Source organism: Populus alba, chromosome 9 (assembly GCF_005239225.2).
Source record: "Populus alba chromosome 9, ASM523922v2, whole genome shotgun sequence".
Classification (NCBI taxonomy): Eukaryota; Viridiplantae; Streptophyta; class Magnoliopsida; order Malpighiales; family Salicaceae; genus Populus; species Populus alba.
The window spans coordinates 11,821,914-11,838,492 of NC_133292.1; the positions used below are offsets into that span (position 1 = coordinate 11,821,914).

Below are 16,579 nucleotides of genomic sequence, written 5' to 3' on the forward strand. Positions count from 1 at the left end.
CAGCCAATATTCATATTAGAGATTTACTATGTGAATCTTAAAATAATATTATTTTATTTTTTTAATTAAACAACATTATTTTTAGATAAGAAATAAAATATATAAAAAAAAAGTAAAAGAGAATTAACGATAAATGGTCTCATCTAAATTTGAATGAGTTAATTAAATTGATCAGTTTTAACTAGGTTAATCTCCAAACTAGTTAAAAAAACTAGGTTTGGGTTAGTCTTCAAACCGGTGGGTTACCGAATTGATGTATTGAACTATTTAAGATTGTTTAATAACTACGTTTATTTACGTTTTTATTTATCTGCCTCTACCTTGCATGGCAATTGCCTTTGCAGGAATGTTCGCCTATGTTAAGAAAATTTATTTTTGGTGAGTCAGTTTGAAGCGAGGAGGGGCAAATCTTTGTTCAGTCATCCAAAGTTTTCTGAGATACTCCTAATCTGGCCGACCAATAATAATTAAAAGAAACTTGCTTGATCTAGAAATTGCCACCCCCGTTACTGTCCGGCCTGTCTTTAATCTGCCAAATATTCTTCCCGTTTGAAATTACACTTTTCTTTTTCTTTTTAATTAGAATATAAACAAGGGAAGAAAGCGCCTGTCGATGTCACGAAAATGTTGCAAGTTACGCTAAGCATGCATCTCACAAATGCTGATTCATGTCAAATCGTCGCCATGAGGTGTATTTATCTCATGAATCATCAATTAAACAACATTCGCTCATGTTTTTAATTCAAAAAAATCAAATGCCTTACGGGCTACTAGTTGCACAGTGGTCAACTTCAATTGCTCTTCTAAGATTTTGACATGAATAGATAGATAGTAAACCTTAAGCTTTTTTATAAATAATTTTTTTCTTTTGCAGGTTTGGAGAATATCCATCATATATTTACTATTAAGTGTGTGTATATGGCTATATACGTGTGTGCGTGTAACTTGATGAGTTTAAAAATAAAGTTGGCATTTCAAATAATTATTTAATTTCTTAATTAAAACAATCTGGTTGATTCTTTACGAATAAGGTGTCTAATAACATGATATGAAAAGTCCAGAGCGTTGCTAACTAATAGCAGGTGGTGCATAGCAAGTCAAGATTACCGATATTTATGATAATAGCAAGTGGTGTTTAATAAGCCAAGTAGATGGTAGTTATTGTTGTGGCAGATGATGCCCGGTAAACCAAGGTGATCGATAGTTGTGGTAGTAGCAAGTGATGCATGATAAATCACGTGACCAGTAGCTGATACCTGTAGTATAATCTCTTTGACAGACATAGGGACTCTTCAATAATAGAGTCAGTAAAATTACAAAGAGAAAATGTATGATGATATTATAAAGAGATATACTCTAAAAATATATATCCTAACAATATTATGAATGAAGTGATCGTGAACCTTTGACTTAAATAATTTATAATATATTTATAGTTCATGAATCTTATTATTTCGTGGAGATAATAAGTTAAAGTGTAATTTTATATTTCTGATATTTTGAGTTCTATTATAATTAATATAATACATCTTTTATTAGTATAAAACATTGAAGGATCCACGTGGTGCCTCGAAAAAATTCATGACAAGTGTTGGGCTCAAACCTAAATGAGAAATTGAATTAGGTGCACTCTCTAGACCCAGGTATATTAGGCTTGAGTGTACTCCCAATCCCGAGCCCATTGGGATGCTGGGCATGCACCCTGCATGCCCAAAATAAGCTCGGGTATCTTGCTCGATTAAAGTTTGAATAATGTTTTGAATGGAGGTGGACAATATTTATACATAATCTATTAAGTAAAATATCTATTTAAAAAAATCATTCATTCATATCCGTTATCCATAGTTTGAGTTAAAGTATCGTTTCTACATGTAGATGCACAAGAATAATTGAATATTGGTGGCCAGCATCACATGTCTTTGATTCATATCTCAAGTTATAATATCTACCAATAGCAAAAGAGGCAATTCAATTTATCCTGAGCTTCTATCGAATTGGGGTGAATATAAATAATCCCAGTAATTAAAACTAATGAAGGAAGAGACAATTATATATATAAAAAAAATCACTATGAGATTGTCTTTTCTTGCACGATTGTCTAAGCTTAAAAAAACCGATTAATTATATCGTGTAGCATTAACAACTTAACCACTATTTATTTGAGATTAAATACAGCCAGCCTAAAATTAATCTATTTTGTACTGAATTAGAGAAGAGTTGATCAAGTCAAACTAGTTGACATGATGTAGTTAAAATCTAATTTAATTTTTTATGAAAAAATTAAAATAATATTATTTTAAATTAACAAGCCAAGCCCAATCCGTACCTAATTATGGAGGCGGGTAATGGTACAAAATGGATTTAATAACCTAGGGAAAATTAAAAGGGAGTGATTAAATTCATCAGCAAACTAGTGAATTTGCAGACGAGCAGCTCCTTCTGGGTTTGATTCTCTATTGGCTTAATTGAGTACTTGCCCTTTGCTCACCAACCAAAGAGTTTGGTTTCCAAGCCTTGATTATTAGCCAGTAACGCTGTCGAAACGTATCACTTCCTCTTCTCCTCCTTGCTTTTACACCAACCAAACAATTCAATAAAAGGGTAGTTAATATATTAATTAGTTTTATTTTTCTTAGAATTAGATTTCAAAGAGCTCATCCCAATTAAGATGGCTTGATTAGCTACGTGTTTACATCAAATGAGGCGGCTGACCTTATATATATATATATATATATATATATAAAACACACATACTTGTATTTGCGGACGATCAATATCGATGCATGGACATTGGACAGTACTAATGAGCAACGTAGAGTAATATTTTCAGAATCAATGCTCCAGCAATAATTAAGATGGGCGTCCTTAAAAGTATGACATCCGAAAAGGCATCTGTTTTTCATTTTTAAAAATCAAAAGGGACATGATCAAATAAGTTGATGAAAATATGATTCCAAAAATCATTAAAGACATGGTGATTTCAGGGATGATCTTTAGTTTTTTTGCCTTTTTCATTAAAAGATAAAAAAAATAATAACCACGATATCTAATAATAACTAACATTATAGATTTTATATAAAAAAAACACTATTGACATATTAATTTTAAATAATGGTAATTTTTTTTTTATTAATTTCATAAAGTCAGCCTCCTATATTAATTTGTTACATGTACTATTCACGATGTGTGGTGTACATCCTATATGTTATGCTATATAATTTTGTAAAAAAATAAGTTATGAAATTTGTTCTAATTTAAATTATAAGTTTGGTAAAGTATTTTAGATTAATTTAGATTAATCAAAATAATATTATTTAAAAAACTAGATTAAGAGGAGGTTGACAATATCCAACTCTGAATTGATTTTCTAAAACATGACCTGAACCGGCCCTCCAAACCAAGTTTGGTATATTAACAATGTAAAAAATGGGATGCATATTCATTAAACACTAGTGGGAAATTGAGATTAAGTATATAATAAGTAATAATGAAAAAAAAAAGATGAAAATAATTAGAGAGGGTTTGGTAGAGTGCGTGACGAGGGAGGGCAAGGGTGTCTGTGTGCGTGACTCGTGAGTTTGTGTGGTGGTAGGTGAGGATGTGCTTGCGGGTGGTGGAAAGCTACTACGCGTTCCTTTCTCTTGCTTTTAGTGACGCATCTCTCACCTTTCGCTGACGCATGTCGGTTTTTCCTATCAATTTTTTTTCATTTTTTTTTTTTTAAATTTTCATTTCAATTTCCTAATTCTTGTCGTTGATTCGAACGGATTGCCCACTCGCATTTTGAGTGCGTTGACTATGTTTCTATTATATTATTAATCTAAACAAATCGATACACCTCAGCTAGTCTCTTACTGTTCTGTCCGTATTCCACTTGTTTAAAAGGTCATCCAGGATGAAAGTCATTAATGCGGTCTATTTAAAATCCGGGTCATGAATTAAATCACTTAATTTAATTTAATTTAAAATATTATTGTTTGATTTTTTTTAATTAAAATTATATTATTTTAATTTTTTGAAGTTAAATAGAGTTTTAATAATCATGAGTTGATTCATTAAATTGATTAAATTATATCAAATTAATTTTTATTTAATTTAATTTGAAACTCTATCCATATTAAAAACTGAATCAACAGATCATCAAATTTACTCGTCAACCAGGTCAGATTTAACAATATAGGCGAGGATGTTATTTTCCTTGATTTTTTTTAGAAAACAAAGGTATTAATTGCATAAGCCTCCGCATTATTCGTAAGACATGGAGAAAATAGCCTTTCAATTGTTACTTCCTTTCTCGAGTTTCTTTATTTCAAGCGTTTTACTTATAAACAATTTATCAGAAATTGTTGATAAACAATTAAATTATAAAAACAATTTATCAACCTCCTGATGAATATTTTGTATTTATCAAGCGTTTAGTTTAAGTATACAAAATTTATCTTTTGAATAAATTATAAAAGTGTATTAGATCTCAATAAGTGAAATTACTCGACACAAATATATCTTTAATTAGTTCTAAAACAAGGGAGAAATAATAAAAAAAAAACTTGATAAATACAACATATTTCATCCGCGAAATGGTATCATGTACAGTGAGAATACATTTCTTATATATCATAGCTCGTTAATCACACAAATGTAATTCCTCAATTTAATCAAGGTATTTTAATTTATTATACAAGTATAAATCTTCATTGGTCGTGATCAATCTATGATCCATAAATACAAGATCTCTATATCGAGACAAAAGTTTTCTGGGAATATTTCCAATGACTAGATAGTTGTGCCAATACAAGGCCTGGTTAAAAGAGGATTTAATTATATGATAAATTAATAATAACCTCTTATTACCACTCTAAGTCTAGGATAACAAGCTACTAATGTCGCACTCAAAAAATTACCGAATGAATTGTAGTCTACACGGTATTAATAAGAGATTGTATGATATTATTGTAGTTTGTGTCATATATGTAATTGTGTTTTAAATATTGATTTTGAAAAAATTAAAATGATGTATTTTTTATTGAAGGCTAAATTTTTTTAAAAAAATTCTTAACTACAAAAGTTAATACAATCTCAAACACACATCAAACCTAAATCAAAATTTATATTGATGTTATTAAATTAAAAATCTGGTGTAGGCTGTATTTTATACTAAACCGAGTGAGAGTTAACCTTGTTAACATAATCAAAACTTGGAAGAAGACTTGATTTAATTTTTTTAAATTTTTTAAAAATAAATTCATTTTAACTTTTTTTTTATATATAAAAATCTGAAATCATTTTAAATTGATCCACCAAACCCATAATTCTTGTCTCGAATCGGGTCAAGGGATAGACCAGATTTTATAACTACTGTATATACTTTAAATTTAAATAAAAAAATCCATGTCGAGGCAAAAGAATTTGAGATTAAGAGGGGATTACAACGCTACCATTGGATATCCTAATCATTGCATCAACGTCAAAAGTAAATTATATATTATAAGAAAAGGATGAGAAACTGATACATAATTCATCTAAAAAAAATAGAATTCATGACGTTGTGATTTGTTGTTTTTCTTATTCTTGTTCTTCTTCTTCTGATGATGATGAGGATGAGGATGCTGGAATTTCTTCTTAAAGCCATACATTAACATATTTATAAATATCATATGTGCATAAACAGGATGTAGGGGACCAGTCGGGCACCAAATCGAAATTATTTTGTCAGGTTGAATTTGCATTTATATACTTAGCCATAATTATTAATTGGGCTTCAAATTTTGGCAAGGAAACTCCCATGCTTGACCAGGGGCCTCATGTATATATATACTCACTCCACCAAACCTTCCCTGCCTAATCTATTATAGTAAATTAGTGATGCACACTGCACAGCTGTTTTCCTTTTGATTCTTCCCATCGTTCTCTGCTTGCATCATGTCTATTTAAGATATAGATGTTTAGATTAAATTTAGTAGCATAGTCTTATCTTGGGCTTCAATTAATGTGATGTGATTTTAAATATAAATTGTGAAAATTAGTTGTGATTATTTATGGATTTTCTTATCAGTGTAAATTAAACCTTTAATAATCGGGGCCACATAAATAAATTCACAGAGTATTTATTGAGTTAATTTAGCATGGTCATTTTGTAATTTATCGAAGGTTGAGATGCTCTCACCGTTTCTAGCAATACCATGATGCATGATATGAAACCGACGGAGCTAGGATTCATAGTTAAGGGGGCAACAGTAAAAATACTATTTTTAGAGATAGTGTTACTCTTTATTATGTAATATTGAATTTAAAGAAAATTATCACATCGAAATTGAATTTTAAAATAAAAAATAGTTCATTTAAATGATATTGATCTCATACAATTATTCAAACAAATTAATCACTCTTTAATAGATATATCATGGAATAATAGAAAATTCTTAAGAACTACATGGAGCAATTGTTTATAAAAAAGGGGGAAAACTCAAAATCTTAAACTATCAAGGACAATCATGATTTTTCTTTAAAGCAAGGGGGGCAATTGCCTCCCCTATCTTATATGTATATGTAGCTCCACCCCGTATATGACGTGAACTTGTAAATTAAGAACTTCTTTCAGGTCTAAAGCGCATATACATATATATATATATATATATATATATATATATATATATATATATATATATATATTACTGATTAATTTAAGAGGGAATTAATAGGAAAATGGAAAATGTCCAACAAATAAAGACAAGACTAAAGATTCCAGCTAGGTACTTAACAAGCAAATACTATTCAAAGTCACCCTTGGTGCCTTGACCGCAAAGCTTTCACCAACTATTGATGGTTGTTGTAGAGCTAAAGCTCGAAGACTTTGAGAAAGTAGACAGACTCTTTCTCTCCGAATTTTCTTTGTTTTTTCAAGACAGCTTCCCGATTCCAGATGAAGTTGTTTTTCTATAGTCAACTTCTTGTTGTTGAACTCGTCAACTTCGAATCACAATATTAATTCTGCTGTTTACACTTCGAAGTATTTTGCTCGTTTTCTCTCTCTAAATATTTCTATTTCTTAGGTCAAGTACTGTTAGACAGGTATTTGATCATTAAAGCTGAACTAACACTGATGGCTTCTTGATCAAATCGCGCTCGAGTTGATGAAATACAAAGTGCGTTCTAGTTGAGGAAAAGAAAATTGGTTTGCATACTGGTTTCTATGTTTGAGTTGATCACTAGAAAAAACAGTAATTTAATAATAACCATTTAATCAAAAAAATAAGATAAAGACTTGAGAAAACTTGAGGGTGCTAAGACTAGAGGAGAGCCAGGCCCATAAAGTGATAGTGGAGACAACGATCTTCTTTAAAAATTAAAATTATTAATTGTGGCAAATAATGTATTGCACTTTCATTCGTTTGTTTTTTTTTTTTTTTTTTTGGTATTGGAACCTTGTATTGGCTTGTTAAAAACAGACGGAAAAGGGAATCATATATTGCGATTAAAAAAAAGGAAAAAAAAAAAGCACTGAACGTGCAGCCATGATTTTTGTTTGAAGTAATTTGGTGATTTTCATCTTTTTGTTTTTTATTTTTTTTCTGAAATGAGGTGATGATTTTTTTATACATTTCTTTTTTAAAAAATTCCATTGATGATCAATCAGAATTCATTGTTAATAATTTTTATTAGTCTACAGCAGTCTCAAATCCTTAACTTTACAGTTTACACTGCCACTTATCCGTGGCCTCTAGGCCTCTTGGGCCAATGTCGTCGACTCACAAAATCATGTAGCCATGTACAATGGAAGCCATAAACCGATAAAACTCTTTTTTCTTTTTTTTCTCTCATGAGAAAACCCAGAGTTATTAATTTCAAGTAAATAGTTAGTGAGATATTTTTTATTTAAATTATAGTGTTTTCTAGGTAGCCAATTGGGAGTGCTTACTAGCTGGTATTCACTCTCTAATTGTTCTTACCGCAATATCTTGCTGCCCAGTAGAAAAGGAGGGAGATGTTCTATATTGTTCTTTTCCAGCACGCAAAGGGCTAAACTTTCCTTGGAAGCTTCTAAATTAATCAGATATGATTTTCCGTTGGAGTTACCATCTTTGTTGTGATCTTCTTGTTAAATCATGAAAGCTGTAATCCAGTTTTAGAAAAAGAAGCAGCTTCGATATTTGTATGGAGTGATTATGGACCTTCTCGTGACTTCACAGCATCTTCAAATCCTAAGCACAGTACTGGGCAATGGCTTTGTAGAGGATGGTAATCGGGAAGTTTTACTGGGTTATGATTGGTTAGTGTTTGAGACAGAAGAAATAAATATATTTTTTAAATAATTTTAAAATGAGTTTTTATATCTTAAAAAACAATAAATACAGTGAATACATCCCATCCACCTTAACTATCTCTATTTTTAATTACTCTTTCAAAACATTAACCACATAATATTTTAACAAAGAGGGAATTGAAATGCATGGTGAAGTTGATGATTAGACCACTGATTTGTTGGCTTCAGAGAGCTTAATTTCTCAATGTATTTTTTCACTAGCTACAGGTTCATCTTGATTTGATTTACTGATTTGAAAGTGGTAAATATGGATGATAATCTGTAAACAACGATTATGACAGCCCCAACAAATCTGATGCAGATAAATATCTCTATCTTTTATCATTTCGTTTATTTTCGAGGTGAAAAAAATATTTTATATTTTTTAATATATTTTTAAGTAAAAAAATACTTTAAAAAATAACCAAAATCATTAAAAAAAAAATCTATCTCTTAATTGATGAACATATTTGCACAGGAATTATATATTGAAGGGATTTTGCTTGATTTTACGTAATAAAAGAAGATTCAAAACCTTTGGATTTTGGAATATTTACATGACGACGACGACGGGATTTGACATTGCCGTCCCCTACAAAGCCATTACCAAAGCTATCATTTTTCAGGGCACCCCTTGTTGGATTTGACAACGCATTTGTCTACAAATAGAAAGATTAAAATTCACAGGCAACGACTAGACAAGGACTTTATTAATGGCTGGGGTCACTAGCAGCCTCATGTGGAATTTTAGGCTATATAAATGATACATTCTAAGCATGTTTCCTTCTTGTATTATGCTATACTATGGGCATGGTTTTTTTTTTTTTTGTCTGGTTGAATATTATATCATGAAAATGTGCAATCAACTCCTTGAATTTAATATTTTTGTTCATTTTTGTCCTCCTATCCTATTTTATCCAAATCTCCGGCCATTTACCTTCATAGCTCTCACGCATAGAAGCAAAAGAAGGTTGCGTGTTAATTGGAGAGGTCACAAGAGCACACAACGTAGAGAGAAAGAGAAAGATCGTTATATAATTTAGGAGAAAACCAGAAGGCATATATATGTATTAAAAACGAGGGATTAAGACGATTCTCCAAGCTGCAACATGTTAAACAGGTAACCGAACCCCTTCATTTTGATTAGAGGAAAAGGTCCGATTAAATTTACATTTCGGCCCATGAAATCAATTCAGATGGTATAACTATTCATATCTGAATGGGCCATCGTCCCAGCAAGGTAACTTCTTTTTTTCTTTTCTTTTTTTGGAATAATTTAAAGTATTTTTTATTTAAATTTTTAAAAATTTATTTGATCTAAAAAAAATTAAGAAAAAATTAATTTTTTTAAAAAATAAAATTTAATAAAAAATCAGTTCACCCGCAGCCCCAAAATGTAAGGATAAAACCGCATCGTTAGCAGAATCTTGATTGTTTCTTACATGGTAGTAGATGAACTGCAGACTGCAAGTCAAGAAAGACTTTGGGTCCTTTGCAGTGCAAAAGTGCAAACAGCCAAAATGGATGCAAATAACTTTATCTTTGCTATTCCCGATAAACTGTACGGTCCTCATTCCTTTTTTTATTTTATGTGCAAAGTTATCAAACCCGTTCGCCCATGAATTTATGTGTCTCATATTTCACTAGGTATGTTTTTTAAAACTGTTTTTTTTTAAATATTAGTATATTAAAATTATTATAAAATACTAAAAAAATAATTTTAATATTTTTTAAAAGGACTCAAACATAACTTTAAATGTAAAAATAAACAGGTTTGAAGTGATTTATAACTTGAGTTATGAGTTATGTAAATTTATATGAAATGATTTGGATTAATTTAAAAGGTTTTTGTTTTAATTTTAAAATAATATTATTTTAGATTGTTTTTAAAAAACCTTAGATCAAATTTCTACTAGATTACTAGTTGATGTATAAAGCCGCATGAGTTTAATAATATGGCTGATTGATTGGAACCGAGAGGGATGAGCACAAATTTAATTTCCCCTTTTAAAATGCCAATCATGTGCCTTGCTTTTTCATGAGATGTTGACGCTGCATTGAAAACCTGCCGACCAAACATGCAATTATTTACCAAAAAGAAAAGGCAGAAAAAGAAAGCAAGCAACAAGCAACCCTCTCTCCCATCTTGTAATGGCGGGTCGTTCTTCGAGAGTCGAGGTCAGAAAGAACTGAGAAAATAATTTAATCATGGAATTCCCACAAAATTGACGACCAAATGTTCTAGTGTCTGCAATCAGAGACTGTTTCTCATGACATTTTATCCCTGAAGATGGTTTAAACAGAAGAAGATTTGATTATAAAAAAAATATTATAAACTAATGTTAATGTAATGAAATAAGAAGACTCTTCATGCTATTTTTTTTTCTTTTTTTTCTATCGAGTTCATGAAAATGTATAATATCTTGTTGTTTATAAAAAAATATTATAAACTAATGTTAATATAATGATAGAGTCAGGGTTTATACCCGGCTTGACAGGTAAATATAAAACCTACTCCATCCAAAACCTTATCTAAGCTAGATTAAAAATTAAATGGAAGTTGATCCAATTAAATTTGGGTACTAGGTAAATCAATCCATAATTCAATCAAACTTGTTAAAATATAATATAATTTTAATATTTATTTTAAAAAAATTATATTATTTGAAATATTCATCCAAATTAATTTCGTCTAACCTATCCCATACCTGATCCAAGGAGGGTTTAATAACCTTGGATAAAATGGCTTTTTTTTTTTCTTTTCAAACAGCGTGATATGATATTGCTAATGCAACCATTGACACTGGAGGGGCATATGAACTGCCACTTTCAGGGAAAAAGAAGATAGATTTGCCAAAGTATTATCGCTTATCTCTCAATTTTATTTTTTTAAAAAAAAAAAAAAAAAGCGCAGATCTAAATAAATTGAACGTGCACATCGTTGAACAGATAATTTAAATATATATAAAAAAAAAACACAGTAGCATTATCCAATGCCACTATATATCACATAGATATTCTACCACTAATATTACATGAAAATAGTCTAAATTAAGGCTTCTCACGCCACAACAAAATATTCTATTGAGAGTTGTCTGAGACTAGCAGACACAAACCTTCAATACCCCAGCTCAATCCTCAAGAGAATTACATGTTTCAGTAAATTTAAGCCTTCACATATTACTTTGGGAAACCCAACACATTGTTCCTTGTAGAATTTAATTTCTTTTACTCTTTTGGGAACAAATGAAAGATTCAAATCTTCAAAAAGAGAAGCATATCTATAATGCGTTTTAAAATACTCGTCACTAAGCAAAGCAATATAAAAAACAAATATTGGCAAAACCAAAAAATACAGTGGCATTCCACCATGATAAATAAAAATATCACTTTAAGATACATGGAGGCCATCCATCATTTTGCATGTAATTGTCAATGGATCACTAATGGAAAGCAGGAGCGGAACTAAAAAATAAAATTAAAAGGAGTCTAGATTTTAATTGCTTTACTATTTAAGTTAAAATTATAAATACTATTAAGGAAGGGTTGGAAAAAAAATTTCTTGCAGGGATTGAGAACTATGGCAACCCCGTCTCTGCTATGAAAGGTATCCTTGAAACAAAATTATTTTGTAAAAAAATAGTTAATATCAAATATACCCGATAATAACAATATTAATTTTCTCCTTAAATAAATTTTTATCATCATTTTTATTCTCATATGATTTGGATTTTTTAATTGATTTTTTTTATTAGAATTTCATTCCAAGTTGTTTTCTCTTAATATAGAAAAACACGAGGTTTTTAGTAATGGAATTCATGATCAAATCTAGATTGAAATACTTAATTAAAATTGTTAGTATTTGGTTTGATATAAAAAATTAATTGGTGTCTAGTTTGAGAGAAATAGTTAAGAGTTGATCAATTATTAAGGTCTATATAAAAAAAATAGAAAATTTCAAAATCTTGCATGCCTCGCACCAAAGAGATGGGAGCACATAGAAAAGCTCAAATTTTAGTCCAACAATCTTGCACATGAAAAAAGAGTTTGGTACAAATCCATAGGAGTCAATGGTAATAGAAAAGGAGGAATCTCCCACTGAAGCCATAGTTGGCGACTTGGCGTTGCCATTATTCTAGCTGTTCTACATGTGGGAGCAATTTCAGTAATGGGTTTAAAGCATGCATGGTAATGCTTTTACTTTGCTTTTACACGATATTTATTCATGGTTAAAGATAAAGCAAAGAAAACCCTGCTACGTGCCAGTGGCTTGTGAAAGGCAAAACCTGTGATGATGCGCAACAGCTGTGTTCATGTCCTGAGGTTGACTTTTGGAGACTGTCAACCACAATTACATTGATTTTTGGAGTCTTTAGGGCTTTGGCAGGACCCCTATGCCTATGGCAGACAGTGACCAAAGCTTTTCTTCTATTTAATCCCAATAATGGTGTTAGCACACAAGCATGGAGTGCAGTTTATTGTGGGAGGTTGGTCCCACAAGGTGATGAGGTAATGCAACGGTCTTCTTTAGGTATTTTCTTCATGTAACTCTCTCTTCTTACAGCGTTGTTGCTTCCTCTGCATGTATTTATACATCCTCTTCTTCTATCACCCAACTCCCAAATCCCATCTCTTTAAAGTTTGAACTCTCTGCTTGTCTGTTTGGAACAGAACCTGCTAAAAGGCTAAAACCATGAAGCAGAGCCTAAATTACAAAGCTCTTCTGCTCATCCTTCTTGTCCTAGTCTATTCCTCAAAGTTATCTGCTCGTTTCCTATTAAGCAAACAAGGTAGTTCTCCTCCTCCTCCTCTGCCACCACTTCCTTGTTGAGAACTGATAAGAGTTATGTATTTTCAGAAACTGATGTTTTGCTTGTTTTGCAGGGCAAGAGGAGGTAAACCTAGATGAAATCACCAGTGAAGGGACGGAGGACAGTGAGTTAATGAATGTAAGCATCAACTTTTTTTCTCTACTTTAACAATTTGGTCATAAATTTTCAGCAGCTTATACAAGTTTTTCTTGTTTTTGTTAATTTTTTCAGCAGCTGACGGGGTCAGAGCTATGTGATGGCGGAGACGAGGAGTGCTTAACGAGAAGGATAATTGCAGAGGCTCACTTGGACTACATCTACACCCAGCATCACAAGCCGTGACACTTCAATTTTAGAAATTGAAGTGCCATGTTTTTCTTCGTCCAACTTACGTCTAGATTCCTATATAATATATATAAACTAGCTATAATATTCTTCTCAAAATGGCAATCGCGTTAAAAAGCTACAAGAATGGTTCCCAGTTTTCTTCTCTCTGAAAATGTAACTTTACCCCTACCCAAGTGCAGCTCTGTTCAATTCTACGTACGTATATCATCGTTTGTAATGATGAGTCTACATATGTTGGTGTATGATTTCTCTGTGTACTTGATAATGTAACTACACAAGTAAGCGCAGCTAAAGCCCATTTCTATCTCTGTGATGATGAATTTATTTACAGAGTTAATTCTATGATTTCTTAGTACTTCTAGAACTTATATAGTCCTAGTTTCACCGGAGAGATGGGGAGAAAGAGTGAAAAGGGGAGAAGGGGGGCATTAATTACAATTTCAGTAAAGGAAAGTGGAATAGCCAGATTGCTAGACCAAAATAGCTCCAGACCTGCATAAGATGAGCAGTACTGCCGAAACATTGAAATCTTGTTAGGTGAATTTGGGATTAGGAATTAAAGCAATTTAATAGACAGTTGGGAAGTTGAGCTCAGTGAATTTAGAGACAGATTTCAATGTCTGCATTTACGGCTCTCATGGCATCATCTTAATTAACTCCACAGCGTACATGCTCTTGCGTTCAAGTTGAATTTGGACAGTTTAACATCAATGTTATTCCTGTATGCAAATCCCAAGTTCCCAACATCTACCTCTCTAAGAACCACATGTTTCCCTGTCCTGTTTCCCTTGGTTATGCATCCTTTTTATGATTTTTCTCTTACATGATGAACTTGATTTTTCTTCTGCGATCCAAATCGGAAAAGATCATTTCGTATCTATGAAACATTCAGGAAAAAAAGGGGGGTTTGTAGGAGTACTGTAACACAGTTGTAATTTGAAGCTTTATTCCATCCAAAAGGGCAATTGTAGGGTTTTTGAATCTGCCAACCTCGTATCAGACCTAAAGAACTAGCAAAAGAGATGTTCATGCCAAGTTAAAGTAGTCAGAGAAAATGAAATAATATACTTAAGTTTTGATACGGCCATTTCAATCCCTTGTTATCTGTACAATCCCACACTCCATATTCTACTTTCTCAGACTTCTTGGATTTAAACCAAGGACCACAACTTGGGAAAGATGACTTCAGAAATCGAGCATCTTTCCATGCCATGCAGCCTGTTGTTGTGCATTTTTGTGATCATAGTTTTCATATTTAGTTTAGAGACTGATTGGATCGTTAAGTTATCAGGTCAGCGAGTGAATTACAGGTTTAATTTGTTTTTAGTAAATCGGTATCATTTTGTTATTTTAAAAAGAAATTCTTGAGATTTACTCAATTAAAGTCAATAACTTTTTCAATTTAACTTCAAACCCATTCTGAATCAAGTTTTGAACTGGAGATTTTACAAATTAACCTAACTGTTAGCTCAACATTGGGATGATAGTTTTCTACTTTTAGTGATAGATGACAAATGACTTACCGTGCAAGGATCGGAAGAAGGTTCCAGTTCCCTGATGGTACACCAAATTAGATATTTCTCTAATTCCTCCGTCGATAATGGTAGTGTAATAGAATAAAAGTTTGCAATATTTTCAATCTCCTAGAGAGAGAGGGGGGCGGTAGAGATCAAAGAAGGTGAAGAAAAATAACTTGGATCCATTCACTAGTGGGATATATCATATCATAAGCAACACGGTGAACTCCGCTTTTTTCATGACAAGGATATGTAAAATCATATATATATATATATATAAGGAGGCATGCAAATATTGTTCTTAGTATTGTAATCATGGATGTGGAAAAGCACCGACACACGTTAGCAGAAAGTAGCCAATCATAGATGACAATCACCATGTGCAAATGTTTGGATCCTGGAACTATAACAGTGACTAGGCAGCAATTATTAATTTAAAAGGCATGAATAAAGCATTGTTGTGAAATTTGATTTGAGGATGACTTGAAAAAGAGAATGAATTATTAAGTCACGGATTAATTATTTTTACTAAAATATCATTATTTTATTTTATTTAAATAAAAAATTGATGAAGATCTCAGCCGAGTTTGATTAGATGAACAGAGTTACTAAAACTTTAATCGGTCGGTTAACTGAGTTTTACAGAATCAATATTTTGTTCAGCTTAATTTGAAAATTGGCCTCTATCCTGTTTCAAATTGGGAGTATTTTGATGAGTTAAGCCCTGCCGAGTTTTACGAGTAAAGTCCTTAAAGAATAAGATGAGACAGCATTTTGTTGCAGATTGAAAATATAGATAAACTAACCAGACTATCACAATTTTGCGTAAGACACTGTGTTATTAATGTCAAAAAAACCAATTTAATCTAAAAAGTTGTTAGATAAGATTTTAGAATATACATGATTTTATATTATTCTTTAACATATTTCTTTAAGTGAAAATCCTATATAATTGAAATTTGTATAGGCCTACATTTCTATATATTTAATTTTTTTATCAAATAAATAAAAGTATTGAAATTCAAACTCGTGATCACTTGAATATAAAGCTTTAATATCATTTTAAATAATTTTTTATTATTCTTTAACGGTTAATTCCTAATAAATTCAGCAAACTCTCTAATATCGAAAGAGTTCTTCTGTGCCAAACAAGCCACATAAGTAGATGCCTAAATCCCAACACAACAGTTTTACCTCGAGTGGGATGGTCAAACTTATCCATGGCCTGCCTCCTATCCAAAGTTTCTTTTCAGCCAACTATTCCACTAATTTTTATGGTCTCTTCAAGAACTTATAATAAGATGGTTCTTCTCAAAGATGAGATTCACTTGCCATGTTTACAGCAAGATCTTTAATAATTTCAAATGCCTGCTAATCTCAGCCAACTTGCGAAGAAAACCAGACAAGGATGTGACTGATTGTGTAACAGATAAGAAAGGGATGCGAACATTATTATACTCTCATCAACACCTGCATGACTCAAGATGATCACGACGGCAATCTCCTACCTCCCCACGATCAGAATTCTACAATGTAATCATCATACATTTTGTGTTAGTATAATGGGCCTTTTGGTGACTCATGTGGTCATCAATTCTCCATTT

The 16,579-nt window shown here is 31.5% G+C and overlaps 1 protein-coding gene across 3 annotated transcripts; it reads left to right on the top strand.

Moving 5' to 3' along the window:
* Positions 1 to 12,693: 12,693 nt before the first annotated feature.
* LOC118045515 (putative phytosulfokines 6) lies at positions 12,694 to 13,803 on the top strand. 3 transcript variants are annotated; one of them, XM_035054175.2, is made up of 4 exons: positions 12,694 to 12,830; positions 12,971 to 13,089; positions 13,184 to 13,248; positions 13,342 to 13,803. In XM_035054175.2, the coding sequence occupies exons 2-4, from the start codon at positions 12,993 to 12,995 to the stop codon at positions 13,450 to 13,452; spliced, it is 273 nt and encodes a 90-aa protein (XP_034910066.1). In that variant the 5' UTR covers positions 12,694 to 12,830; positions 12,971 to 12,992; the 3' UTR covers positions 13,453 to 13,803. The 3 variants fall into 3 exon arrangements, with proteins under 3 accessions (XP_034910066.1, XP_034910067.1, XP_034910065.1); XM_035054176.2 differs by having other exon boundaries at positions 12,704 to 12,808; XM_035054174.2 differs by lacking the exon at positions 12,694 to 12,830 and having other exon boundaries at positions 12,896 to 13,089.
* The last annotated feature ends 2,776 nt before the right edge of the window (positions 13,804 to 16,579 follow it).